This window comes from Tilletiaria anomala (genome assembly GCF_000711695.1).
Source record: "Tilletiaria anomala UBC 951 chromosome Unknown K437scaffold_80, whole genome shotgun sequence".
In the NCBI taxonomy this organism is placed as follows: domain Eukaryota; kingdom Fungi; phylum Basidiomycota; class Exobasidiomycetes; order Georgefischeriales; family Tilletiariaceae; genus Tilletiaria; species Tilletiaria anomala.
Genome location: NW_013546942.1, coordinates 1 through 24,475, shown reverse-complemented (window position 1 = coordinate 24,475; position 24,475 = coordinate 1). Strand labels below are relative to the sequence as shown.

The 24,475-nt window shown below is 54.0% G+C and overlaps 10 protein-coding genes across 10 annotated transcripts; 4 read left to right on the top strand and 6 right to left on the bottom strand.

The window, feature by feature from the left end:
• Positions 1 to 261: 261 nt before the first annotated feature.
• K437DRAFT_258260 (glycoside hydrolase family 28 protein) lies at positions 262 to 1,629 on the bottom strand. The gene is made up of 2 exons (XM_013386255.1): positions 843 to 1,629; positions 262 to 749 (listed from the first exon to the last, which is right to left on the bottom strand). Exons 1-2 carry the CDS (start codon positions 1,350 to 1,352, stop codon positions 630 to 632), a joined length of 630 nt encoding a protein of 209 aa, XP_013241709.1. The 5' UTR covers positions 1,353 to 1,629; the 3' UTR covers positions 262 to 629.
• A 690-nt stretch (positions 1,630 to 2,319) lies between these two features.
• On the bottom strand, positions 2,320 to 2,689 carry K437DRAFT_258258 (uncharacterized protein). The gene has a single exon (XM_013386254.1). The coding sequence runs from the start codon at positions 2,509 to 2,511 to the stop codon at positions 2,326 to 2,328; it is 186 nt and encodes a 61-aa protein (XP_013241708.1). The 5' UTR covers positions 2,512 to 2,689; the 3' UTR covers positions 2,320 to 2,325.
• A 513-nt stretch (positions 2,690 to 3,202) lies between these two features.
• K437DRAFT_295600 (glycoside hydrolase family 2 protein) lies at positions 3,203 to 6,995 on the top strand (the record flags this gene model as incomplete). The annotated part of the gene is made up of 6 exons (XM_013386253.1): positions 3,203 to 3,284; positions 3,332 to 3,661; positions 3,716 to 4,861; positions 4,936 to 5,252; positions 5,320 to 5,603; positions 5,665 to 6,995. The coding sequence occupies 6 exons, from the start codon at positions 3,203 to 3,205 to the stop codon at positions 6,740 to 6,742; spliced, it is 3,237 nt and encodes a 1,078-aa protein (XP_013241707.1). The 3' UTR covers positions 6,743 to 6,995.
• A 6,694-nt stretch (positions 6,996 to 13,689) lies between these two features.
• Positions 13,690 to 14,022, top strand: K437DRAFT_226763 (winged helix DNA-binding domain-containing protein; the record flags this gene model as incomplete). The annotated part of the gene is made up of 1 exon (XM_013386252.1): positions 13,690 to 14,022. A coding segment is annotated over one exon (333 nt), but the record flags the coding sequence as incomplete, so codon positions are not given.
• A 1,232-nt stretch (positions 14,023 to 15,254) lies between these two features.
• K437DRAFT_258252 (uncharacterized protein) lies at positions 15,255 to 16,518 on the top strand (the record flags this gene model as incomplete). Its single annotated transcript, XM_013386251.1, has 2 exons — positions 15,255 to 16,259; positions 16,333 to 16,518. Coding segments are annotated over exons 1-2 (1,039 nt in total), but the record flags the coding sequence as incomplete, so codon positions are not given.
• Positions 16,432 to 17,824, bottom strand: K437DRAFT_258251 (uncharacterized protein). The gene has a single exon (XM_013386250.1). It carries the CDS (start codon positions 17,589 to 17,591, stop codon positions 16,557 to 16,559), a length of 1,035 nt encoding a protein of 344 aa, XP_013241704.1. The 5' UTR covers positions 17,592 to 17,824; the 3' UTR covers positions 16,432 to 16,556.
• A 290-nt stretch (positions 17,825 to 18,114) lies between these two features.
• On the bottom strand, positions 18,115 to 18,628 carry K437DRAFT_258250 (uncharacterized protein). Its single transcript, XM_013386249.1, has 2 exons — positions 18,317 to 18,628; positions 18,115 to 18,258 (listed from the first exon to the last, which is right to left on the bottom strand). Exons 1-2 carry the CDS (start codon positions 18,460 to 18,462, stop codon positions 18,147 to 18,149), a joined length of 258 nt encoding a protein of 85 aa, XP_013241703.1. The 5' UTR covers positions 18,463 to 18,628; the 3' UTR covers positions 18,115 to 18,146.
• A 127-nt stretch (positions 18,629 to 18,755) lies between these two features.
• On the top strand, positions 18,756 to 20,152 carry K437DRAFT_258249 (putative ATP synthase delta chain precursor, mitochondrial). The gene is made up of 4 exons (XM_013386248.1): positions 18,756 to 19,116; positions 19,199 to 19,349; positions 19,503 to 19,591; positions 19,721 to 20,152. Exons 1-4 carry the CDS (start codon positions 18,955 to 18,957, stop codon positions 19,847 to 19,849), a joined length of 531 nt encoding a protein of 176 aa, XP_013241702.1. The 5' UTR covers positions 18,756 to 18,954; the 3' UTR covers positions 19,850 to 20,152.
• K437DRAFT_238294 (uncharacterized protein) lies at positions 20,069 to 21,492 on the bottom strand. The gene is made up of 4 exons (XM_013386247.1): positions 21,153 to 21,492; positions 20,749 to 20,782; positions 20,247 to 20,664; positions 20,069 to 20,152 (listed from the first exon to the last, which is right to left on the bottom strand). The coding sequence occupies exons 1-4, from the start codon at positions 21,287 to 21,289 to the stop codon at positions 20,136 to 20,138; spliced, it is 606 nt and encodes a 201-aa protein (XP_013241701.1). The 5' UTR covers positions 21,290 to 21,492; the 3' UTR covers positions 20,069 to 20,135.
• A 240-nt stretch (positions 21,493 to 21,732) lies between these two features.
• On the bottom strand, positions 21,733 to 23,721 carry K437DRAFT_226810 (PLP-dependent transferase; the record flags this gene model as incomplete). Its single annotated transcript, XM_013386246.1, has 7 exons — positions 21,733 to 22,231; positions 22,297 to 22,354; positions 22,437 to 22,622; positions 22,704 to 22,938; positions 23,011 to 23,335; positions 23,403 to 23,469; positions 23,544 to 23,721. The coding sequence occupies 7 exons, from the start codon at positions 23,719 to 23,721 to the stop codon at positions 21,733 to 21,735; spliced, it is 1,548 nt and encodes a 515-aa protein (XP_013241700.1).
• Positions 23,722 to 24,475: the final 754 nt, after the last annotated feature.

Below are 24,475 nucleotides of genomic sequence, written 5' to 3'. Positions count from 1 at the left end.
GCACTCAAGTGTTCACAGGCACTCGGCGTTGAGCCTTCCCTTTTCGACATGCGCATTTCGGCAACGTTGTCGGGCCTGACACTTGCGACCCCACGGCTACTCCCCCATGCATGTACACTTTAATGATCAGCAATATGTGTTGCAGCGTATATACAGCACAATTCGACAGAAGTTCCGCGCTGGTATAGTTGACGTACAGCAGCGCATTGTCTTTGCCCTGGCAAGTGGGCAGATTACCGTTGGCGGCGGTGCCGCAAGGCACAACGACGTTGATGGTGGTCGCGCGGGGTTTGGAGCAGGGCGTCTGCGCCAAGTAGACAATGTGGCCGACAACGGAGAGTACAGACCAGTCGCCGTGCCGTACATGTTGTTGAACAGGACGACGCTGATGTTGAGCAACGACTGTACGTTTCACAGTGCAGCATGTACACCCAGTGAGCGAGAGGAACAATGAACTGCACTGGCGCGCAGGGACAAGGGAATCACGGGGAACTGGTTGCAGAGCGTCGCATTCTTCTGGTCGTAGCATTGCGTCATCTTGTTACCGAAGTCGATCTGCTGGACGTACATCGTGCCGTACATGACGTTGCGCACGGTGCCTTTGCCACCGCAACCCTGTAGATGGCTGTCTAGCGCGGACGCCACGCCTGGCAACACCTCGGTACGCACGCCGTCGGTCGCGTTGGACACCTGTTGCTGTACACGTAGATGCCCGACACGATGTCGGTTTCGCCTTTGTACTGCCTAAGCTGAACCAGTGGAGAAAGGAAAATGGGCATTGTAAGTTCAGCTCCATGCTGGTTCGCCTACCTATACGAAAGGCAGGTGCTGACACCACTCACCGGCCCTACCGAGGTGCCGTGTGAGCCATTGTAGTACCTGTTTTGCAAGAGGAAGTTAGTCGAGTTGGGCTTGAAGCTGACGCAGTCGTCGCCGTTGTTGACGTTCCAGTCCTGGATGGTGCGGTCCTTGGAGCAGTACGTGTCGACTCCGTCATGGTTCTCGGCGAAGTTCTTGGACGTGCTGGTGCCCTCAATGTGCATGTCGGCAAAGACGACGTTGCTGGCATTGACGTTAAAGTAGTAGTACTGTGGCAAGTAACGCAGCGTCAGGTCCCGCAGCGTCGAGTCCTCTTGCCCATGGATGCCGAGCAGCATGGGTCGCAGTTTGCTGCTGTTGGACGCGTACAGGTCGTACCACGCCTTTCTGGTCCCGTTGGGCCTCACACTCTTGTTGGAAATGTAGATGTGCATGTCAGACCTGCCCAGCTTGAAGAAGGCCACCACATTTTGGAAGTCGAGCTTGAACCCATTCGACTGCCAGTAGTCGGTGTCCGTCGTGAACAAGATCATGTCGCGGATGTTTTGATATTCAACCGAGAGGCAAAGAGGCTGTCGGTCCTGTCGTCTCTGGGCGCCGGTGTACCTCACTACGCTCATCCAGATGGATGTTTCGCAAGAAGGTCAATTCCCATCCCCGTGCTGATGGTATACTTTTCATGCCTTTGAATACAACCTACCCACAATAGTGGCACTTCATCAGCGCTTGCAGGATGTTTGTCTTGTCGTCTCTCCCGCCTCCCTCGGGATTGGCGACTCTGCACTGCCGTCAGCATGCCGAGTGCGTAGGATAACCGTACGGTGGGTGCTTGGGGCTCGGCTGCACCATCGGAGCGGCGCTAGCGAGCGCAGTGACATCATCTGCAAGGGGATAGGCCGCTGTGTCGCTCCGGCTGACGAGGAGCGCGAGTCGGAGTCAACGAAGAACACATGATGTAACACTCAGAAGGGGTGAGCTGCAGAAAGAGCTTGTCCTAAAAGGAAATCGGATTAAACGTTGCCCATATGTGACATCATAGCCTCATCCTTTAAAATAGTCGACAGTTATGTCCAGCAAGAAAAGGCCCCAAGTGCAAGGTTCAAGGAGGACGGAGAGCGCTTGGCACGCGTGCTGGATGGTGGGCGCGGATCAGCATGTGCAACTTACCGTTGCTGCTGCCGTACATATTCATGTTTTGTTTGCGTCGGCAGTAACATTTATTCATTCCCTGTGGTAGTCTGGGATCAATATGGTCTCCACGAGACTCCAGAGTGAGTGTGTAACGGGGAGAGGACATGCTTATTTCAAGATGGATGAATCTAGACGGAGTGGCAAGCCGTTGATAGGAATGGCAGGCGAGCACTTTACAGTTATACAGCAGCACGTTTACTTTCCCCACTCTACCGTAAAAGTGGGAGGGGGCATGCTAAGCTCTGCCCGCGTTTTAGCTGCCTTGACCCGGTTCTCAAACGGCTGCAGATCCGGCAGTTGGCGCAACTCGGCATTTTATTCTTGTCTCGCCTTCCAACCTCGCCCCTGCTTTCCCAAATGTAGCGCGGAAACAGCGGCACAGCCCATCAAATACATGTATGCAGACAGCAGTCCCCAGAATTCAGAAAGATTCAAAATTTGGAGGTAATATCTCGCCACAAAGTTTAGGGCCTCCGCAATGATGACGTCTTGTCGGCTCATGTTCCAGGTCCATTAGAGGTCGTCGAATCAGATTCACCACTTCAAGATATGTAGTGGACTTGCAGACCATGATCTTGACCATGCTCATCACTTGCGTGCCGGCCGTCGACTCACCTTTCATCGCAGGTGTCGGCTGCAGATCGCGTCCTGATGGACCGACTTTTAGGAACCCCTGAGAGCTCGTGCGGTTGCGATGAATGTCTGGAGATGTGAGTATAATGGGGACGGTGGATGATGCCTGTGTCCGATGACGCTATTGCTCATAGCAGTCACCCTCCCTGTAATAAATATTATGTCGCAATGTTAATAATATTGCTTGCCGTGCAATGGGCAATGAGAGAGAGAGAGCCCCATTGCTTGGCATTGTTGGCGGCGCATCAGGTAAACCATGTGTACCAGGCTACGGCGCGTCACCTCCCGTGTGATTTGAACCTGGCCTGTCATTATGTTTAGCTGATGAGAGCCATGAAAGCTCCTCCGCGCGGCCAGCTCTTTCCCCTTTCGGCCTTCGTCGACAGTACATAACCTCGTCCTTTCATGGCACGGCTAGCATAGTCTGCAGACTTCAATGGAACCGTGTGGCCTCAAATGGAAACGGCCGCCACCTTGACCAGAGTGACATCACCACGATCTCACACGCCGTCCAGACCGCCATTTGCTACAAAATGGCAGGCAGCAACATTGCATAAGCATGTCCTCAGAACGATACTCCCTTTTTCACTCGTCTATGGCACCCTGCTCGCCGCACAGCTTGCGCCAACCCAGTGCAGAACGTATGCTTTCCCCTTCCTCGCTCCCGACTCGGACCATCTCGCCGCAGAAGCAGCCAGCCGCTCCGACTCCGCTAGCAGCTCCGCAGCATACGTTGCACAAGAGCCCAATATTCATGCCCCAGCCTCTGGCATTTGGACGCTGGGCAGTTCGATCTCCCACTCCGTCGACCTTCCCTTCCCGCTGCAAGTCCCGTCGAACGGCACGATCGGTTTTGGCAAAGGGACCAACTCTCAAGGAGGAAAGGAGGCGTATGGTGTTCAGGCATCGCTGCAGTGGTGGTTGTCCAATCAGAATGGCAGCGTGCAGGTTTCAGCCAGGTTCCCGAGCGTCGTACATCTTGACCTTATCGAAGCTGGCGTCATCGATGACCCTAACAGTGAGTCAAGCCCTTGGGCAAAAGTATCATGAACGTGGCTCACGCTGACTGAAGGCTCGTTGCGACGACGTATCCGCCAAGCAGTCGGATTGAATGAGGGGACCTCGCGATGGATCATCGATGATACCTGGACGTACACAGCCAATCTCTCACCTCTGCTTAGCCGAGTCGCATCCAACGCGTCAGGCACGTCCTATTCGGACTATCTACTGTACTTTCAAGGCCTCGACACGGTCGCGAACGTCGCGCTGGGCGGTAAAAATGTCGGGAACACCAGCAACATGTTCCGAGAATGGGTCTTCAATGTCACCGATGTGCTTACCCCTTTACTCGGCTCCATGTCCAGCTCCACTGCCAGCTCAAAGGCAAGGGCTGGGGCCAACGAGAACCTCACGCTGACGTTCTCCTCTGCGGCAGATTATGCGGAAAGGCAAAGCAGGAACGAGCCGTACTACCCAACGCAGCTGACCAGTCCTATGGCACCAGTCATCGACGACTACGAGTACCCATTCCGCAACTTTATCCGCAAAGCGTCAAGCGACTTTGGGTGGGACTGGGGCCCAGCTTACGTTCCCACCGGTGCGCACAAGCCTGCATGGCTCATCGCGCTTAGTAACGCGCCGTCTGCGGAAAGCGCTGCAGCTACAGATGGATCTGGATCAGAGGCAGACACAAACGTGGCCAGCTTAAGCAGCACCTCAATACGCCGAACCTCGATCGTCGGCAAGTCCTTGAATCTATTCGTGCAGGGCACATCGATCGACATCACACGCAAGGGTCAAGTCAACAACCTGCCACCGGACCAGACGGCGCCGTGGGTGGTCAACGTGACACACTCTCTCTGGTCAGCCAGAGCGATTCCTAATGCGACTATGTCTCTCGCCTTGGTCGGCACGCCGCACGGCGCGTCGGAGCTGCAGCTGAGCGCGCCCGTGCAGGCCGGCTACAACGACGTGCTCAGCGCGAGCTTCGAGGTACTCAGCAATGGGACGGACGCGCCGCAGCTGTGGTGGCCAAAGACATTTGGTGAACCCAAGCTGTATGACCTGCAGCTCAGACTTGCAGATGCAGTCTGGACGAAGCGGACCGGCTTCAGGACTGTTCTCGTCAATCAGGAACCTGTCTCGGACGAAGACGTCGCCAAGGGTACCCGTCCCGGAAACTACTGGCATATTGAACTCAACGGCCAGCGTATCTACAGTACGTTCCTTCCAATGACACGTTTCACACTGCATCTTTCGCACGCTCATACCCCTGCTCTGTTGCATCTGCAGCACAAGGCGTGAACATAATTCCCGCCGACGTGTTCCTCCCCCGCATCTCGGGCGATGTGCTGAGCCACACCATCAGCAGCGCCATCGCCGCCGGGCAGAACCTTCTCCGGGTCTGGGGCGGCGGTACGTACCAGCCAGCGCAATTCTATGATCTCGCGGACGAGATGGGCATCCTCACGTGGAGCGAGACCACCTTTGCTTGCGCCGCAGCGTACCCGACATACGACGCCATGATTGGGACGATCAGGGAGGAGGTCAAGCAGAATGTCAGGAACCTCAATCGCCATCCGTCCATGACACACTGGGCTGGTAACAACGTGAGTGCACGATCCGTCAGCATTTGGACGGCGCGTTTGCTGATGCCCATTCTTTGACGCTCTGTAGGAGGGAGAAAACATGATGCTCGCCGTCAAGGAGACCTTACCCAATGGGACAGTCTATGCTAACCAGTACGATTACCTCTTCGACGATGTCATCCTGAACTCTGTTCGCCAAAACTCCAGGTCACTCTCGTACCTTCCGTCCAGTACAGGTGCAGGTTACATCTCTCTCGATCCATACGTCCCGCGCTACCGCAATGCCACACCGGGAGAATTATACGGGGACGCAGAACACTACCTGTACAGCGCAGTACATGCATTGGATCTCGACACCTACCCTATCTCTCGGTGAGTGAGAGCAAGGTATGCCCGGCAAATGCTGATAGAGTGACGCTGTCTATTCTTCCAGTTTCGTAAATGAATTCGGCATGCACTCCATGCCTTCGATCTACACCATTGACAATGTAGTCGTCTCGCCCAACGATTACACATTTAACAGTACGGTTATGCGAGCTCATGACAAACACTCGCCAGCCGGTAACTTGACCTACCCCTTCCCCGCTGACGACGGACAGAATCAGATGACTGACGGCGCCAAAATGTACTTCAAGACGCCCGCAGTGAACGCGACAGGCAACCTCCGCGCCAATCTCGCGGCCTGGTCGTATGCCACACAGCAGTACCAGGCTATGCTCACCGGCCAGCAAATCCTGTACTACCGACTCGGCGCCAGCAGACCGGAGAACAACCTCGGCGTCGCGTACTGGCAGCTCAACTCGATCTGGCAAGGTTCCGACTGGGGGAGCATCGAGTGGGGTGGCCGATGGAAGGTCATGCATTTCATGGCGGCGCGTTACCAAGATCACGTCGTCGGTTATCCAATGTACGCGCCGCAGAATGAGACGCTTACGATCTACGCGCTCTCGGACGACTTTGGCCTCGTGAATGGTACCGCAGCCTGGATATGGTACGACTACAGTGGCAAGAACCTTGGTGGCAACTCGACCTCTTTCTCTGTGAGTGGGATCAATGCCACCGCGATATACAGTGCCACAGGCGCGCAGAATATTCTGCCTGCCGAGGCGTCGGCCGACAACGCCTACCTCCACCTCCAACTCAACGGTACACGCAGTGATGGCTCGCCATTCACGAATGAGCATTTCTGGCCATTCGCACACTCGGTCGCAAACGCTCCTCTTCAAGATCCACAAGTGCAAGTGTCCAAGAATGGAAGTGCGTCTGCAGATGGCTCACAGGTCTTCGATGTCAAGGCGGCAGGCTCCGGCGTTGCTGCATTCTTGTCCCTTGAGCACCCAGAGGGTGTCATTGGCTGGTTTGCGGACACCAAGTCGGGCCGGCCGATGAACAACATTTTCCTTCGGCCGGGAGAGCAGCGATCATTCAAGTTTGTCCTTCAATTCGATCGCACCAATGGTTCTTGGGCGGATAACGTCGTTGCTCGCTCCATCTTTGTCCCCTCATCATAGGCGAGCCAATTCAAATATTCCTATTCTGCTTCTTACGCACCGTACGTGAACAAACGCCGCAATATCCTTACTGTCTTTGGTGTGAGCCAGGCGGCGAGTGGCAATCGAACAGGCAGCAACGCCTGGCGGGGAAGGTGCTGGATGTTACTACTGTACACGGGATCTTCAAGCGTTGCACACCACGTACCTTGACAAGTAGCCATGCTGCGACAGCATCTCTAATTTGTCCAAACTCGAGGTCATTCGCATGCTTTGCAATTGACCCTTTCCATGCATCTCCAGCCCATTTGCGGACGTTACTACTTGCGTCAGGGTCGTTCGCGATCTCAGCTTCTCCATCCCTCGCCTGTTGGAGCCCGGCACTGGCAGCTTTGAGCCCTTCGTTCATGTCGTCCTTGCCCGTAAGCTTCTGACCGATAGAGCGACCGCCGCCGTACACAGCTTTTCCGCCTGCCCACCCTACAGAGACACTGGCGCGTGCAGCAGCTCCTAGGCAATCTTCGACCGTTCGCTGCTTGGACTTCTTTCGCACCTTCTGAACCTCTGCGTCGCCGTCAGTAGCCAAGCTCTCTTTCCCCCTGTTCCAGCCCAAAATGGGAATCCAGTCAGGTACTGGCCTGGAAAGAATGTATGCTGCTTGAGGACCCGCTAGCAAGGTGGTTGTGAGGCCTGTCTGGTGCAAAACAAAGTAAACAGGTGGAACCAAGGCCCATGCCAGGCCCACGTGGATGAGGCCGAAGGTGGTTAGATGGATGAAAGGCCTCTGCTTTACCGCCACGAAGCCTCGCAGTTCCGCTTCACTGGCTGCTTTTCCTACTGAAGAGGTGCTATATACCCGGTTTCGAAGTCTTCCGTATGTCTGCCATTGCCACGCGAGAACCGGCAGCATGTTGACCTTCAATACGGACGACTCAAGAGGCGAGTGCCCGTGAGAAGGATTTCGCATCTTCCGCACAACTTCTTGATCCATCATGCAAAACCACCCATCTGAGGTCGACGACGGCAAGCGACAGCATATGGCTCACCGCAATGCCACTTAAAAATACATCCATCAATCGAATACCTCTATTGGTTGGTCCAGTCGAGACTCGAGAAAGGAAATTAGTAGAACGTCGACCAACTATGCACTCATGGACATTCGCTCGCCTTAATTTCCACTCTTGGCAGGGGCCCAGCCCGTACACATCCAAGGTACTTGCTACAACTTGCAAAGGTCCTGCTTCCGCCTGCAGGGTGCGGGAGGACTAATTATATGGTTCAAGTTATCCAGACTACGCAGAACGTGCATCCGCACCTTGCGCAACTGAGATCTGTGCACTGATGCGAGTCTGATGAGGAGACCCGAACTAGCTTCTTCCCCAAACCTTTGTCGAGGCCACGATGCGTCATGCGCGTCATGCATTCATTGATCCTTGATCCGCCTTTATCGGTCCGTTAATATCTTGTTCTGACGGTTTCTGACTCGAATTAGATCTGGAAGGCTTAAAGCAGTGTCTGCGCTAGCTCGAGGCGATGTCATCATGGAGGATGGAACACACACGCTGTTCAAGCACAAGGCGTAGCGCAGGGCAGCAGCGCGTACCGCTGACGCTCACCGCTTAATCGCTGCTCACGTCACAACGAATCTCGATGAAAAGTTGAAGCCTTGAACTAGTCCGTCGCCAGACGGAAGAGAGCTGCGCATCAATCGGCGAAATAAGGGTGACCAGGCTTTCCTTGGGCGGTGAACTGTCTACGGTGTTGAACGCCGAGCTTCTGAAAGGTGACACGGCTAACGCCAATGGTGTATTGGCGGACAAGATCATGTTATTATAATATTGGGATTACAATTAGGTCTGGCGACCCGCAGGCTCCTGCAAGTTGCAACAGATCGCAATGCTGTTGCAATAGATCACAACTGTCGCAACACGCAGCACTCACGACAGAAAACATTGAACCCAGCGGTCAGCCGCGAATCACGATCAGGACAGGAACAATGCTCGAATTGCAATTGTGGATCCAGTTTCAGAATACACAAATCCACATAAGGCTGAATGTTCTATGCAAGAGCAGAGCCTCCACCACAGCATATCCCTGCTGACCCGCTCCACATGCATTCGCACTATCGCAGACCGCAGAGCATCCGCCTTCGAGGTCCTCCAGTCTCGTGCTGCACTCACTGACAACCATTTCCTTTTTAAATCAATATTGAATATTAAAGAATACTAAGATTGTAACATGGGGAAAAGATCAACGACCAACGTAATCAATCTTGTTTCATATTGAAAACGAAACAGAGAATCTTGCGCTGGCGCAGGCTAAGCCTGGAACGTGATACGCCGCGTAACCAACGCTGCTCACGCTGCACTTGCCACGTGAGAATGACCATACCATTTCACAATCAGTTGCAGGGGTAGAAAGTGTTCTACAGTACGTAGTCCTGTTACAGCGAAGTGCTGACAGAAGAATCATATATTAGTATGTGTGAGACATTAGACATAGGATACATGAAGTAGATGAAATTCGAAAATTGCGCTAGGTCGAGATACCTCAAGAACCGTGAGTGCTTTTTTGCAATCGGTCCCACATAGCCGGCTTCTGCAGGCTTGTGCCGGATTCCATCATTCCCGCCTGCCACCAGCTGCATAGAGGAATGTAGTATGTACATAGCTCGTACGCGTTTTGTTGCCACTACAAGCAAGAACAGGTTGCAGTAGGACGCAAATCGAATTGGCACATTTGCATCTCGCAACTCAATTGCACGAGGCAATCCAGTACGTCGCAGTAGGAGCATTCTGAATGTGATTGAGCATGGTCAATGCGTTCCGCGGATATTTACAAGAGACTCAAATATTCAATGTGCCCATGACGATGTAAAATACTATATACAGCCAAGCCCCTTTCAGAAAGTTCGAGTCTCGATGGACTTGTAATGTTAACAATTCGCGCAACCTTGATGCGAATTCAGGATTATGACCTTCAATATTCACAGTATGTGTTGCCAATGCCAGGTCTGCAATTTGATGCCCAAGGCTCAATGATGAAACGGAAGCGTCGATCTGTAAGATGTACATACACAACCGTAAAATAAATGCCAGTCTGTATGTACCCAGCGATAAAAGACCAGCCTGCATCGGGCCTGTCGGTCGAGAATCGAGATACGTAGGTTTTATTCAGAATCCCGTCGAGACCGGAGACAGCTCTCAAGTCTTGAGCGTCGAAAGTCGATCTACGTCGACGTGCTTCCTGATCCAAGAAAGTCGGGATTCAAAAGGTCGTCGTATCCTGTGAAACACTTCATGCGAAATCTGAAACCTGTGTCCTACAAGGTGGGGTCTGGAAAGCTTGTGAAATAAATACATAGTTGCACGCGAGTGAGAAAGGTACCTTTCAGCTTCCAGACATTAAACATTCAGATGCTCCAAATTTCAGACTGGCAGATTTCATGAGAATTTCATCAGCTGAGGAAAGTAGCAGAAATGGAGAAGGTTCTGTGCTCACTTGGAGCAGCGCACTTGTGGGGCCAAACCTGTAATTGGAGACAAGGGTCCAAGGGGCCCGCACCGGTTGCCTCATCGTGAATTTGTCTCTTCATCTCATCGACTGTCTCGATGTATGTACATTTACGTGTATATGGTGTAAATTGCAGGCACTGGACAGTGGGCCAGACCTTCTCGCAGATGTTTTCAATTCGCAAGTTCTGACAAGTTTGAAGCGGGGAAGCAGTTAGCGAAGGGATTTGGACGTGTGACGAGACTGGACCCTGCGGTGCAGGTATTGGCCCCTCTCAGCTGCACACAGGCACACATTATACACATTCGCCCAGACTGTCTCAGAGCCACCCGAGAAGCGGAGACCCAAAAATTCACTGAGATTAACTAGACCACGTCAGCCAGCAAGCAGCAGGATTCACGTTTCACTGTTCACCGCCACCGTCACCTTTGAAATAACCCATGGTAAGCGTAGACAAAATGCATATTGCTTCATCCCAGCAGTTGCGATGGCACTTTCCCCAAGAGAATATGGACGCTTAGACGCAGTGAAGCACGTTGATTTACTAATTATAAGATTGCAGAACGCTCAACGCAGGACCGTGGACGGCCCGAGCCGCTGAAAACACTGGAATAGCCCGCTGAGAGTCTGGATGAACACTGATCCAAAAGAGCAGATCCGTCGCCCGAATTCAGTATTATATGCAGTATATGGTGTGCAGCAAATAATAAAATAGTTCTGGGGGCAGGTTATATCTGTCAAAGACTTGCCTAACCAATTTTAAGCAGTACTTGCCAGTTGGTGGTGGCTGACTGGCTGTGGCAGGTATGAAGTTGCAGGTGTATTGCCAGAGTGCCGAATGCCGGGAGATGCCACCTACTCAAATATTTAGCACGTAAATTACAGAAGAAAGCTTGGAAACTTGTGTTTCGCGCGAAGACCCGAACGCGACAAACCGTTCCTTGCGGAGTATAGTCGCTTTTGGTTGATTTGACAGCAAATGCTGCTCCGGCGTCACGTGTTGTTAAATTTTGTAAATAAAAAAAATAAAAAATTGAAACTACGAAAAGCGGATCCACTTTTCGTTTGTACGTATCGGTGCAGATGACCGAAAAGTCCCATTCCCACGGAAAAGGAACCAGGGCTGGGGATCTCGCTTGCAACGCCTATGTTACCTACCAACCCGGTAAGTGGCACGGATGCGCAATCGCATTTTTCTCGCCTTTCGGCTTTTCGTTGACAAGATCTGGCCCCACCACGTTACACAAAACTGTCGAGGGGAAGCGCTTAATATGTAGTCAAGCTCACAATGGCACACAGGGAGGGAACAGCTCACGCTCAACCGCCACCTGTTGGAGGCAGTGAGGCTGCTTCTGTGAGCCATGAGCAATGAGAACGATGCCGACGCCGCACTGTCACTCGCACAGCACTCGCGGCTGCACCAGGCTGCACTTCGGCTCTAATTTCCCTGTTGCAAGACGCAGCATTTCAATTTCTGGTAAGACGCCAACGTGCCGAAGGTACCAAGCGCGATGTGATTCTTGAAGCTTGGTAGCAGTTTGAGAGTCTGGGAAATTCGGGCTGGCCACTCGTCTCCAATGTTTCAGATAATCGCTAATGGAAACAGGTATCTTACTCTTTGACCTGGCTGGTGACAGAGCAGATGGCTATAGCCTGTAAGAGCCGAACCCACAAGTGTTTGAACTTACCTTGATCCCTCAACTTGTTCGTCCTCGATGTCTACAGGAGGAATCTGCCCTCTGGCTCACACTGTAACAACACTGGCTATCGAAATCACCTCCATCGCTACAACACGAACTGAAGCTACTACTCTCCATGGCCGATTTTCCTCCAGGCTTCAGGCTGCTCCAGACAATCGGACTTTAGACCTCCAGACAAAGTGCTGCGTGCTCCCAGTCCTCGTCGCACTCTTTCCATAGCTTTTGGTACGCAACAAAAGTGCTCCCCCGGATCATCTATCGACTGCAAACGAGATTCAATCAACGGCTTGCAAAGTCTCAGTCTTTCCAGCGCTATTCGTGCGCAGTTGATTGCACCTCTGTAACCCCCACGGTGCAGTGTATTTGCTTGGACTCTTCAGGGTGAGCCCATGGGCCGGACGCTCCTTGCTCTTTCTGGCAACGCAGTTCGACCGCAGGTGTCCTCTCTGCAAGCTCATAATCAAGCATCAAGCTATTAAATATTAAGACGGTCAAGCGCCCATTATGACGGCTACCGTCGGTTGGCAATGCTCTTTCCATCATTGATAAACATCAGACACGGCCCCGCTCGTTTCTTCCCCGATGCTTCCTAGACGCCACACAAGGCGGCAAGCAATGTCACTGACTTTGTCCTGATATCAAGTATTTTGCCATTTCCAATTTTCTTGCCTGACTGCGGATGTCCGTGGCTACACTTCCCAGCGAACCAGTTCCTAAAGCAGCGCCCCGTCACAATTGACACACGAAGTGTGTCAGGCTCTGCTCGCATAGCGTCCTTGTCCGCAAAAGGCTGGGCGGGACGGGGTGCGATGGCCAAGCAGGCGACCGCTCTCCCTCAGTCAACCAACCAGCAACTGATCTCAGCAGAGCGCTCATCAGCGAACGGCGAAGCGTCCACCATGATCAGACAAACGCCATCAAAAGCAACAGAGCTTGGTACAATGTCGAGAAAACGCAAGGGTCCCACGCCAGAGCTTTTTGTACGACCCTCGCCTGCCCAACGCTCGCCTGTTCTGTTCAGACTTGAGCGAGGTGAACAGCTTCAGGAGCCGCGTCTCCGTTCTTCGTTCTCCCAACCATGGAAGGGATTGCCGGGACTTGGATCCGTCCTGGGCGAGACAATTCACCATGGTGCTAACAAAGGCACCTGTGACATTCCCAACACCACAGTTCACCCAACTGGCTTTGTCGGGAGGCGCCTGTCAGCTTGGGACTCTTCCCAGCGGCTCGGCGCACATCCGGGAAGGGGACCAGCCGGCACTTCAGAGTCGGCAGCCGGCCTCGGTTTCCTACCGTCGTATGACAGACCTCGGTCCATTACCCTGCCACAGGAACGTCCGTATTGGCAAACGCAAACTCCCCATCTACCACCATACGGAGGCTTTCCGCCGCCACCGCCCAATTTTGCCTCAAGGCATTCGCCACCCGCTGGTCACGCTCAATCAGCAGGTCCTTCGTTTGAGCGACGCATCCCATCCATTGCCACCGCCAAGTTGCCTGGTATACGCGGCGATGACCGTCAAATCGCATCTACATCCACCGATTCAGACCATGACGAGGCCAGACCTGTCTCCAGTGGTCTGTCGCAGCAAGCCGGCGAGACGGTGACTCCTCTGTCAGGGGTTCAGTATGATACATTCGGTCAGCCGCCGATGCACCCGTCGCTCGCCGGTGTTCCAGGCTCGGGCTCAGGCACTGGCAGCAAGCAGCAGCCGAGTTTTGTGTGCAAGCTTTATACGTGAGTTCGCTGGGTTAATGCACTCCACGCCGTTCTTCATTTGGAATCTGACCCATTTCCCCTGCAGGATTCTTAAAGATGAGCAGATTCAGCATATGATCCAATGGGTGGCGAGCGGTACAGCGTTCCGCGTGTCCAGCCCGACTGAATTTTCCCGCATCGTACTGCCCACCTACTTCAAGCATGCCAATTGGCAGTCCTTTGTCCGGCAGCTCAACATATACGGCTTTCACAAGGTCACTCCCGCAGCGTCAATATCACCGGAAGAGAGTGCAGGCCAGGTTTGGGAATTCCGACACCCGAGCTTTCGACGCGGTGAGGTGCAGTTGTTGAGCCGGATCAAGCGAAGGGGCTCACGGCAGCAAAGGCAGCTATCCCAAATCACCCGAGAGGACTCACCCGATTCACCTGTCGAAAACTTCCGCGTCAATCCTGTCCCTGCTGTTCAAGAGAGCAAAGTGCGGGCTCCTGGAGATATCCAGGGTGCTCCCACCCTTGCAGTCCACCCTGCAACTGCCGAAGGCAGCTTTGGAAGTAGCGGATATACAGACGATGCCGGATCTGTAGCTGCCAACTTTTTGATGCCTGCACTCGAACAGCGCCCGTGCCTAGACAACCACCATCGCAGCGAGTCGCACCGAGGATACCCATATTACACCGCTCACGACTATAGTGGTGGAGCGCCGCGCTCAGGGCTGGTTGCTGCAAGCTCTCCACCTGCTGGCGCGCCAGCTGGCTTGCACTACAAGCAGTCCCATCGCACCGACATGCGAATCGAAGATCTGTCAGACCGTATCGACGCCATTATCCGTCACTCGGCCTACCTCGAATCCGAGCTCCGCAATGTCAGCGATCAGCTGAGCACCTCGCGAATGCATGAAAAGCTCGTCCAACAACACTGTGTGCACGCATTGGAGAAGCTCGGCCGCATCTGTGAAAGCTTGCACACCAGGCAGCACCACAAAAAACAGCAGTCGTTGCAATTGGAGCAGCAGCAGCAGCACCCCCCGTCATCTGGTAACTGGGATGCGCAAGCCTTACATCAGGAACAAGAGTTCAGACTGCGTTCGGATCTGCTCAGTGCGATCCATCACGAGTTGGATATGATCCACTCGCTTTCCGAGGGACACCATCGCTTTAAGGATGACCCGCAACGAAAGTCACATTTACCGCCTCAGCCTGCATTATAATTAGGGCATGATCGACAGTACCCCCAGCCGCATCGGACTGTGGGTGGCCACTGTCCGACTGGCTCATCACTCCCTGCCTGCCACCTTTACAACGCATTGCTCCTCCTCACGCCACCTCTACACAAACAGGTACTGCCGCAATCCCTCTCCGTCCGATCGTTGTATTTGCACAAGTACTGAAGTAAGATTGAATCGAGCATTCAGTAAGGAATTTCGTTGAGACCGGCTGTGCTTAGTGCTACATTTGTAATAATAGAAAGGGTCTTTTGAGCCTGCAGCCGTCTTATGCCCGCATGCCCTCCGACCCTGTTCCGCCCCAAGCAGATGACTCCATATTGTCCATCCAAGTCACCATTTTAACTACGCTACCATCTCCATTCAAACAACGTAGAGGTGTTCTCTAGCATGCATAAAGTGCTTACAACGATGGCTATTCGCTTTCCCAATACCGCACTGCTACGCCGCACGGCGGCCGAGCTCCCGTCGCTGATGCTAGCAGCGTCTGGGTCCGCAGATCCATCCGCCCACACCGCGCGCCACTTTGCTCTCTCCGCTCAATTACAGCGTTCCACTGAGCCGATCATGTTGTCCTCTTCGCTCCGGGCTTCGAGATCAAGAGCACATAGGCTTGTATGTCAACAATGCGGCTGGCTACAAGCGCCTGCGAGTGCACAAATCTCGAAAGCGGACAACGGCAGCCGGCTAAGCTTCATCACCCGCTCGCGCCCATTTGCGTCATCCGCCACATCCTGGAAGCCGCATGCTTCGTCTGCCAATGCAGCTCCTACAGTAACAGTCAATAGTTCATCGCAACAGCCGTATATCGCCATCAACCCCTTGTCGTCAGGGTCAGAGGTCTTCCCCTTGTCCATACCGCTCAGAGCAAACGACATTAATCTACCAACGGAGGCATCCGTGGACGCTGGCGCGTCATCATTAAGAGCCAGCACAGACAAGACGTCGCCTGCGTGTGCTACGCTATCGCCGAGCAGTCCAAGTGCTCCAAAGTCTCAGCAGAGCCCATCTCAGCAGCAGAGGGCAGAGGAAGCCAAGGCTGCTGCAAAAGGAGCAGCAAAAACGTCAATATCGCCTTCAGAGAGCTTCAGCCGTAGAGGGGGCGCAGCCTTCCGGGCAAAGAAGGCTGCACTGAGCATTACGGAGCAAGCCGTTGTAAGGTTACGCGCGCTCTCCGAGTCGCCCTCAGGGCCCAAGCTGATCCGCATTGGCGTGCGCAACAAAGGATGCGCCGGCATGAGCTACCACCTGGAATATGTCTCTCCAGAGCAAGCGGGCAAGTTCGATGAGAAAGTCGAACAGGATGGCGTCCAGGTACTGATCGACAGCAAGGCGCTGTTCAGTATCATTGGAAGCGAGATGGACTGGAAGGATAACAAGCTGTAAGCCCTTGCCTCTGGCCGTGACATGAACGCTGCTTTGAAGCTAATGCTCGCTTGCCACACATGCTCGCAGTTCCTCAAAGTTCATCTTCAACAATCCCAACGTCAAGGAAGCCTGTGGCTGCGGAGAATCCTTTTTGACATAGAATAAACGACACAACGAGCCCATGCGGCGACACATTGCTACATAAGCGTTGTCTAATTGATGACCCTGTGTGCTGGATTCTGTATGCTACAATTTGAACGTTTGCAACCTGCCATCTTGCTCCGAAGCTGACTCATCGCACGAGGTATACCTCATCGCCTCTGACGTTTGGCGCTTACCTCTGCGTTCAGAGTCGCAGCCGCGCCATCCGGCTGTCGCGGCCGCTTTGGCTTCTTCTTCTTCGGCATCTGCGTCTCTTCATCATCCGACTCGAGCCTGCTGAGGTCCATATCCTCTCCGCCCTTTCCGGGCGTCACGATGAAATTGCGCAGCATCTCTTCATCGAAAGGCACGATGCGGTGAATCGTAGTTTCGGGTTTGAAGATGATGTTGCGCATGGTGTGATCCGGCATGTTGTCTTTCTCCCGAGAGCGATATTTGGATGAAGACGGCGGCTTGGGCTTGACTTTACCCGGCAAGTCCTCGACAAAGTGTGCCCAGCTGCGCGGAGGCTTCGGAGGATCCGCCTTGTTTGCACTTACGCCAGTGCCCCTGTTTCTGGTACTTGCAGACGCGTCACCCAAAATGCTGCTGCTGCTGCCTACCATAGGTGTACCTGCTGCAGTTGCAAGGGGCGTAGGCCGGGGGGAAGGACCGAAGTTCGGTCCGGATGCCCCCGCCGCTGGAGCTGTCTTTTGTGCGGATATGGACGAGATGGAACCGAATGCAGCTTGAGGGGACGAGCCGACAATCGTCCGGGTGGCCGCACTGGGAGAGCCTGCCACCCCTGCTAATGGCTGTACAACCGTGCCTGCAGGTGTGGGTCTGGGAGTCAGAACGGCTGTGCCTGCTGGACTATTCATAGCTCCTGCTGAGCGAGAACCCGATTGTCCTGCCCCAGCCCCAGCACTTGCACCGGAAGCTGCGCCTGCACCTACGGCCTGATCCTTGCCGGCTGACGGCTCCAGCGGCGGCCTTTCCTTGATGTAAGGTCTGACAGCTTCATTATAGATGGCTTGTAATCCGAATATAGAGATCAAGTCGTGTGCTGCGTTCAAAAGGCGCGAAGGTGGTAACAACTCTGAAGGCGTTGGAAGGTAGAGCGGCGGCAATTGAGGCGGCTCGGACGGTACAGATGAAGGCCCTGCCTCTGTCCTCTCGCTAGCCTGCGATGCAGAAGACGCCATCCTGGCAGTCTTGGGCGTTTGTAATGAAGACAAGTGAGAGAGTTTCGGGATTTCTTGCAAGAGCAGGCGGGGCGGCAATCAGACCACGGATGGTGCAGCAGGCTCGGTTCAGGACCGGAGCACGCACTGCGACATCGTTTCCTGGCCACCGAACGAGATTGGGCTTCGAGCGGGGTATTGGGCCATGCCCAAGTCTACCATCAGTTAGCTAGTCAACATGAACACGTCTCGGGGGTCGCGTCAGACGTCAATGGTGATTGTAAAGGCTGCAACTCAACCACCCTTGGCATCACCCGAGACGCGTTGGCTGGTGACGGAAAAGGCCAGCGGAACGCTGAACACACCATCGAAGCTCATCATCGCCTCATTCCAAGGTCAGGGTCATGGGTGCAGTGCATGTTCCAGACTGCAGGTTCAAGATACCAGGCTCGATCGTCAGGCATCTCACCTCTGCAGAAACAACGCCCTTAGGCCAAGCGAGCGATGGCACTTAGTCGTAGGGGAATACGCGTCGCACAACCGTCTGATTGGTATACTTTTGAATATGCTTCGTCTTTATACGTACACCCCTACAGCACAGAACAATGCAATAACACCGAAGCCAATAGAGACGCTTGCAGTCAACGCGACGCCGATCTCCTGCCCGCTTAGTGACCGCTTTGGTAGTCTGCAGTGGGAACATATTAATTTCTGTCCGCCACTTATGCCATGCGGCTCCTACTCACGTTGTAAAGTAGAAGGCAAGGAGAAATGATGCAGCAAGGAGCACAAATGCAATATGTGGTAGTAACTGAGTCGGTACGCTGGCCGCAAAAGGACTTGATGCCTTGTGCAGCTCCTGTGAGAAAACACGTGGATGGTGTCCATGCATCAGCGTTGACAATGATGAACAGCGTCCACTGAGAGGCGCAGCGTCGGCTCGCGCAAACCAGATGACTCACAGCTGCCGGCAGATAGTAGGCGTCCATTCCTCTCACCTGCGCCGTGTGTTTAAGGTGGAACTTCAGTGACTACTCTAGCATGCTAATCTCATCTCGCCGTAAATTGTTCATGGTATATTAGCCAAGTCGTCGTGACGACTCGTGAAGCTCGCACGGCTGCAGTGGATCACCATGAAGCATGGGTGGCGTGGAAGGTGTTGCGTGGATTTACAGCAAATATACACGTAAACACTGCCTGTGTCCTCTCACCGTCTTTGCTGGAACTTGGAAGCCGTCGACTTCCGAGTGAATCCATCGACGAGAGGTGGGCAGGCTCCAACATCGACCACAGCAGCCCCTTCTTGATCATCGTTCACCATCCATTTCGCATGAGACTAAAGCCTTTCCCTTCAGTGCCCAAGCACCGGTACAGATCTTCCAGCATGCTCGCCCCCATAGCACGTTCGTCTCTCCTTCGGTCTGCCGCTCGCAGTGCGGCCGCTACCCGCGCAGCGCCGCTTCCTTCCAGTTTTGCGGTCGCGCGTCGTGGGTACGCTGAGGCGGTTAGCGACAAGCTCCAGCTGAGTTTTATCCTTCCTCACTCTGTGCGTGCTTCTGTACGGTATTGCGAGAGATGCAGGAACCCCTCGGGCTAACTGTCACTTCGATTGTGTTTCGTCTTTCCAGGCTATTTACTCAAACCAAGAAGTGACGCAGGTCAACGCCTGCACCGCTTCGGGTGACATGGGTATTCTCTCCGCACACGTCCCCTCGGTCGAGTCTCTCAAGCCCGGTCTCCTCGAGGTCATCGAGAGCAGCGGAAGCAAGAAGTTCTTCGGTGAGTGTGAGATGGCTCGGGATGCCTTTTATGATCAGAAAGCTGTTCGGTTGAGCAAACTAGAATTTGGAAGGAAGAGGATTCGCTGCGAGAAGATTCCCTCTTCAATCGTGCGAGACGAATGACTGACCGTCTTTCTTCCTTGCACACCAGTCTCTGGAGGCTTCCTTGTGATGCACCCTAACAACAAGCTCACTGTCAACGCCATCGAGGCCTTCCCCCTTGAGGACTTCTCTCCGGACGTGAGTCTACTTCCGCCTTGAACGTTGGCGATGCCCGCTTAGAAAGTGTTTGCTAGACGGCTTATACCATGGGTTCTGTTTACTGTTTTTCTATGTCTCTTGATCCATTTCATTTCTGCAAATCATTAGGCCGTCCGCTCTGCCCTTTCGGAAGCACAGCGAGTCGCTTCCGGCTCGGGCTCGCCGGAACAAAAGGCAGAGGCGGAGATCGAGGTGGAGGTCTACACTGCGCTCCAGGCCGCTCTCGGGCGCGCGTAGACGTTTCTCAAAGGGTCCGAATCAACACTGTTTGAGTCAACCTCGAAACGAATAGAGCCTCTGATTTGGTGTATAGTCGCGCTCAAGCAAAGAATGCACGATGCGAGACAGAACATGCAGCACAGATGGATCGTTGAGCGAAAGACTCGGGTAAACGTGATGCCATCACGAATCGGCTCAACGCGTGTCGGCGGTCTACTTCGGACATTGGAAATAACAAAATGATGACGTTGCATTCATTGCACAGCTCCCTAGTGCCGTAGATTTATCGGACATCTTCACCTGCTCATGCATAGTTCTCGGCTGAAAAAATTGGAACAAAGCGAAACAGACGGGTCAGCGATGCTGCTGTCGGCATATCAATGCACAAGACAGGCTCGTTCCATTCGTGGCTCACCCGGGTAGTAGTGGTCCGGATCATGCGGAACAGCGCCTGGCTGCAGCTTGAGGATGTGATGCGGCTTTTTGAAAGGCGGCGTCGGCGGCAGCTTTGTGGGGCTGTAGGCCTCTGTCTTGTGAACCTGCGCCAGCACATCCGTGAAAGCCTTGGGCACGGAGAGATCTGAAGGCGCGATGAGCGCTGTCTCCTTTGAGGTAGCTGATGACCCCTCGCCTGGTGGGGCGAGCGTCTTGGTACCGTCCTCGTTTGGTTGCGCAAGGAGGAGCTTCGTAAGACTCTCTTGCGTGATCATCTCCAGCTTCTCATACTTCCGCCTGAAGTCGCGACTGTGGTAGAGGTTGTCGGCGATGTCGGAAGCTCGCGAGGGAGGGATCGAGTGGTGCTCCGGGCGCGAACCAGGGGGAGGGTTGCGGTTCTAGGTGCAAGTGGTGGGGGATAGATTCAGTCTCTTGACAATCATGTTGCTGCAGCGTCCATCGTGGCGCTGTGGTGAACTCACTGTCTCGAGGAGAGGGATACCGGAAGAAATCTCGCTGTTAAGGGTTGAAGGATGATGTTCAGCGAACGTTTGCTATAACCTTGCAGCACACACATCTTCCAGCTGCCAGAATGTGCGCATGTTCAGAAGATGCGCCGCTTCTGGACCGAGGCTCTGGGCTGCCGAGTCCAGAAGTCATTTGCCCCGACCCTCTCCGACATGCGCTTCTGGTATAGCAATCGGCCTATCATGTTATTCACATGGCATGGGCAGGTAGGACAGATGCGGCCGAGCCGCTGCGTTGCGCAGAGCTATCCACGCATGCGACTGCCACCATCTTCTCTCCTTTGACAGGTAGCGTCTGATGTCCTAATGGCAATGCGCTTCCAGCACAGTAAGATGTTGGGCCTGCACTAGTCACTTACGGGTTGAGACGTGTCAAAGCCTTGAACTTTCGCCAGAACGGCGTCTTGCCCTCGATGAGGTGGAACTTGTGCGACGACACATATTCTTTGCTGTCTTGCAGCAGTCGCCGCGTGCCTCTGAATGCGACGCTCGCCATCTTGTACCGTCTATTTGCGCGTCCGGTCGAGCTCTGTTTCCGCTATTGAGTAGATCTCTGCGACCATGCCATGCACCAAAGACGAAAGTGAGAGCACGAGCATATAGTTAGATGATCGACGACCTCGAACTCGATACTCTCAAGCCAGCAGTGCAGCTGCAAAGCGCCTGCACACGCCAATCGGAACGCGATATGTAAAACCACGCACGCTCTCGTGCAAACCGCAAATACGTGATGACCGTGCTTAACATCAAACACTTCAAGAAACGCTCTCTATTTATCGAGGGCTTCTGTGCGTGCTGGCGAGGCGCGAGAGTCCGGCACCTTCTTTCAATCACGCACAGCTCATGCGAACTAAGGATGTCTTGTGGTCCGTCGCTCTCGCGAGCGTTCCGGGGATTATGAAGCCTCAGATGTTCCAAATGTTATCCTAGATTCGATCTCTACAATGAGTCGCGATGCGTACAAACTGCTGAACCCGTCAGGTAGGGTTTAAGCTTCTCCAGCCTCTCTGCAGCGGCTGCAAACTCTTTTTCCGTCTTGCAGAAGCTAAACCTGACGTACTTGTCAAACAACTTGGCGCCTTCGTCGCTCGCGAACGCCGTAGCTGGGATGCCAACGACGTCGACAGTCTTGGCAAGGAACCACGCCAGCTTGTACGCGCGGTCGCGCTTTTGCAAGTGCGGCGGGAACTCAAAGTCGGCAGGGATCTGCACGACAGACAGGTCGACCATGACAAAGTAGCTGCCAGATGGCCAGTGGTACGTCAAGCCGAGATCTCCAAAGATTGAGCAGAGGCGCTCGCGCCTTTGCTCATACTCGATGACCTGGCGCTCGAAGAAGTCGGATTTAGTCGCGTGCTCGAGCCCGACACCTGCTGCTTCGGAGGCAGCGCTGTTGCAGCAGAAGACGATGCGCGTGTGTGCAGCGAGAACTGGGTTTCTGTCCGTATCAAGTAGAATGTCAGCACGCAGCCTGCGGTCGCTAAGTAGAGGGAAGACACGCACAAGAGGTGCTTAGGACCGAGACACCAGCCGATGCGCCAGCCCGTGCATGCGAATGTTTCTGTTGATCACCGGCGAAGAGCAGTGTATGCTCAGTGCTTTGAATGTCGAATATTTGAGCGTGCGCAACCGAATCCACTCACTGCCTGCACTGCCCACTGTGATGGTGCGTTCCCACATGCCCTCAATGCTGGCGATCCTGATGTGCTCAAGCTTGTCGAAGACTAGCGCGTCGTAGACTTCATCAGCAACAACGAGAATGTCATACTTGATCGCCAGAGCAGCAAAGCGCTGTAGCTCTTCCAGCGAGAAGACCTTGCCGATGGGGTCTTGAAGCAGTGCAACGAGCAGGCGCGCCCGTTAGCCTTTTGTCATGCCCCAGTCGACGATGGTCAGCCGCATACACTCACTGTTCGGTGTGTTGAGGATGAATACCTTGGCTTTAGGATCGCTCATAGCCTTCTCTAAGATCTCCCAGTCGATTGACCACTCGTCCGCTTTCGGCATATCTTTACTTTTCGACTGACCAGCACCGCTGCTCGCATCCTTGGACTGCGGGGGGATGAGTGGGATGAAAATTGGTTCTCCATCGTGGAAGGTAGCCTCGCAGATGTATTGGTCGAAGAAAGGCTCAAACATCAGTACCTGCGTTAGGGCAGTCGAAGGGAAGGTCAGCATAGACGGAGCCCTGCAGCTGTTGTAGCACACTGCACTCACCTGGTCTCCCTTGTTGACAAATGCAAGCGTCGCGCAGTATATACCGCAGTTGGCGCCTGCGGTGACCTGGATCTCCGTTTCAATGTCGAGGGGTAAGCCATGATCAGCGCGTCGGCGTGGCAAGCCAGGGACGCCTTCTGTGCCAACGCGTGTGGTGGCTGGTGAAGACGAATGGTCTCCTTCTGCAAGTTGCAAAGCGCGTGCGCCTGCTGCGCGGTCTTCCTCGACAGAGGCTGGCTTCCGGAATGAGGCAGAGTAATGCGCGCTGATCGCTTTGCGCAGCTGCAAACGGCCTTTCGGGTGACTGTAGTGATGCGTAGCGACTCTGGGAGCAAGAAAAGGTATGATGAGTCACACTGTGGAGCAGCTTCGACACCTTGCGCTTTACGCACTGCTTTTCTGAGCCCGCATCTACGAGAGCGTCGGTGATGAATGACGGCGGTCCGAAGGACATGAATCCTGCAAATTCATCCCAATTTGGGAGTCAGCATGTTAAGGTCTGGCCAGATTTGCAAGACTGGCCGGCGTCGCACCTTGGCCGAGGTTTACCGCAGTGGGGAAGACAGCAGGGTTGAACATGCTCCATACGTCCATACCACGATTAACCTCATTGTACACTCGGGCGCTGACATCCTTTGTGAATCTGCTTGGCTGTCCCGGCGTTGACGGCGAATGCGGTTCTGGGGGGACGATCTGCTGAAGTGCGGACATGGCTGGAATGCTGTTGCGGTCACTGTTGCTCTTGCTCTGCTTCTTGCTGAGGCTGCTGGTGCCAATGTTGGCTCGTTCAGAAATGGGGGATGACCGGGCTCCGCACGCTGTGATGGCTGTACGGACCAGGTTACGTACGGGTGGCATAGGCAGAACGCTCGTGGAAAGAACTGCAGTAACAACGTTGCTCGAACGCCTGGCTTCCAGGGATCGAATGGTTACCGCGACCCGCGTCGAAACGGGAACCGTTTACGTGAACACCGAGCGGTATACGGAAGAGCAGAAAGACAAATTGTGTGGTGCGCCAACAAAGTAGTCTTCGCTGCTGCGCCGTTGTCCTTTCGGAAACACTTGCGTGTCAGAGGCACAAGTCTCAATCAGGTTCTCCAGCCGAATCCTGTCCTTATAGGACTATACTTGATTGCGGCTTTCTTCGGCAGTGCAAACGACGACGGGCGGGACCTACTTTCTACGAGCGTCTAGGATTTGGTTACGTCCTAGACGAGAGTCCGGTCGGCGGTCGCGAAATGCTGCCAGCAGTCAGTTACCAGAGCTTCCATCAGGATATCCCCGCCCGGACGCCCGGACTTGGGAAATAACCTGAATTCTGACGTGAGCTCTACAAATGACGCGCACCAGTTGAGCCCTATTCATCTTTTGGTCACTTCGAACAGCATAACATGTAGATCCAGAACCTCGGGACAGGTTCACAGCTTGAATGGATTGTGTGTGTGTGTGTGTGTGTGTGTGTGTG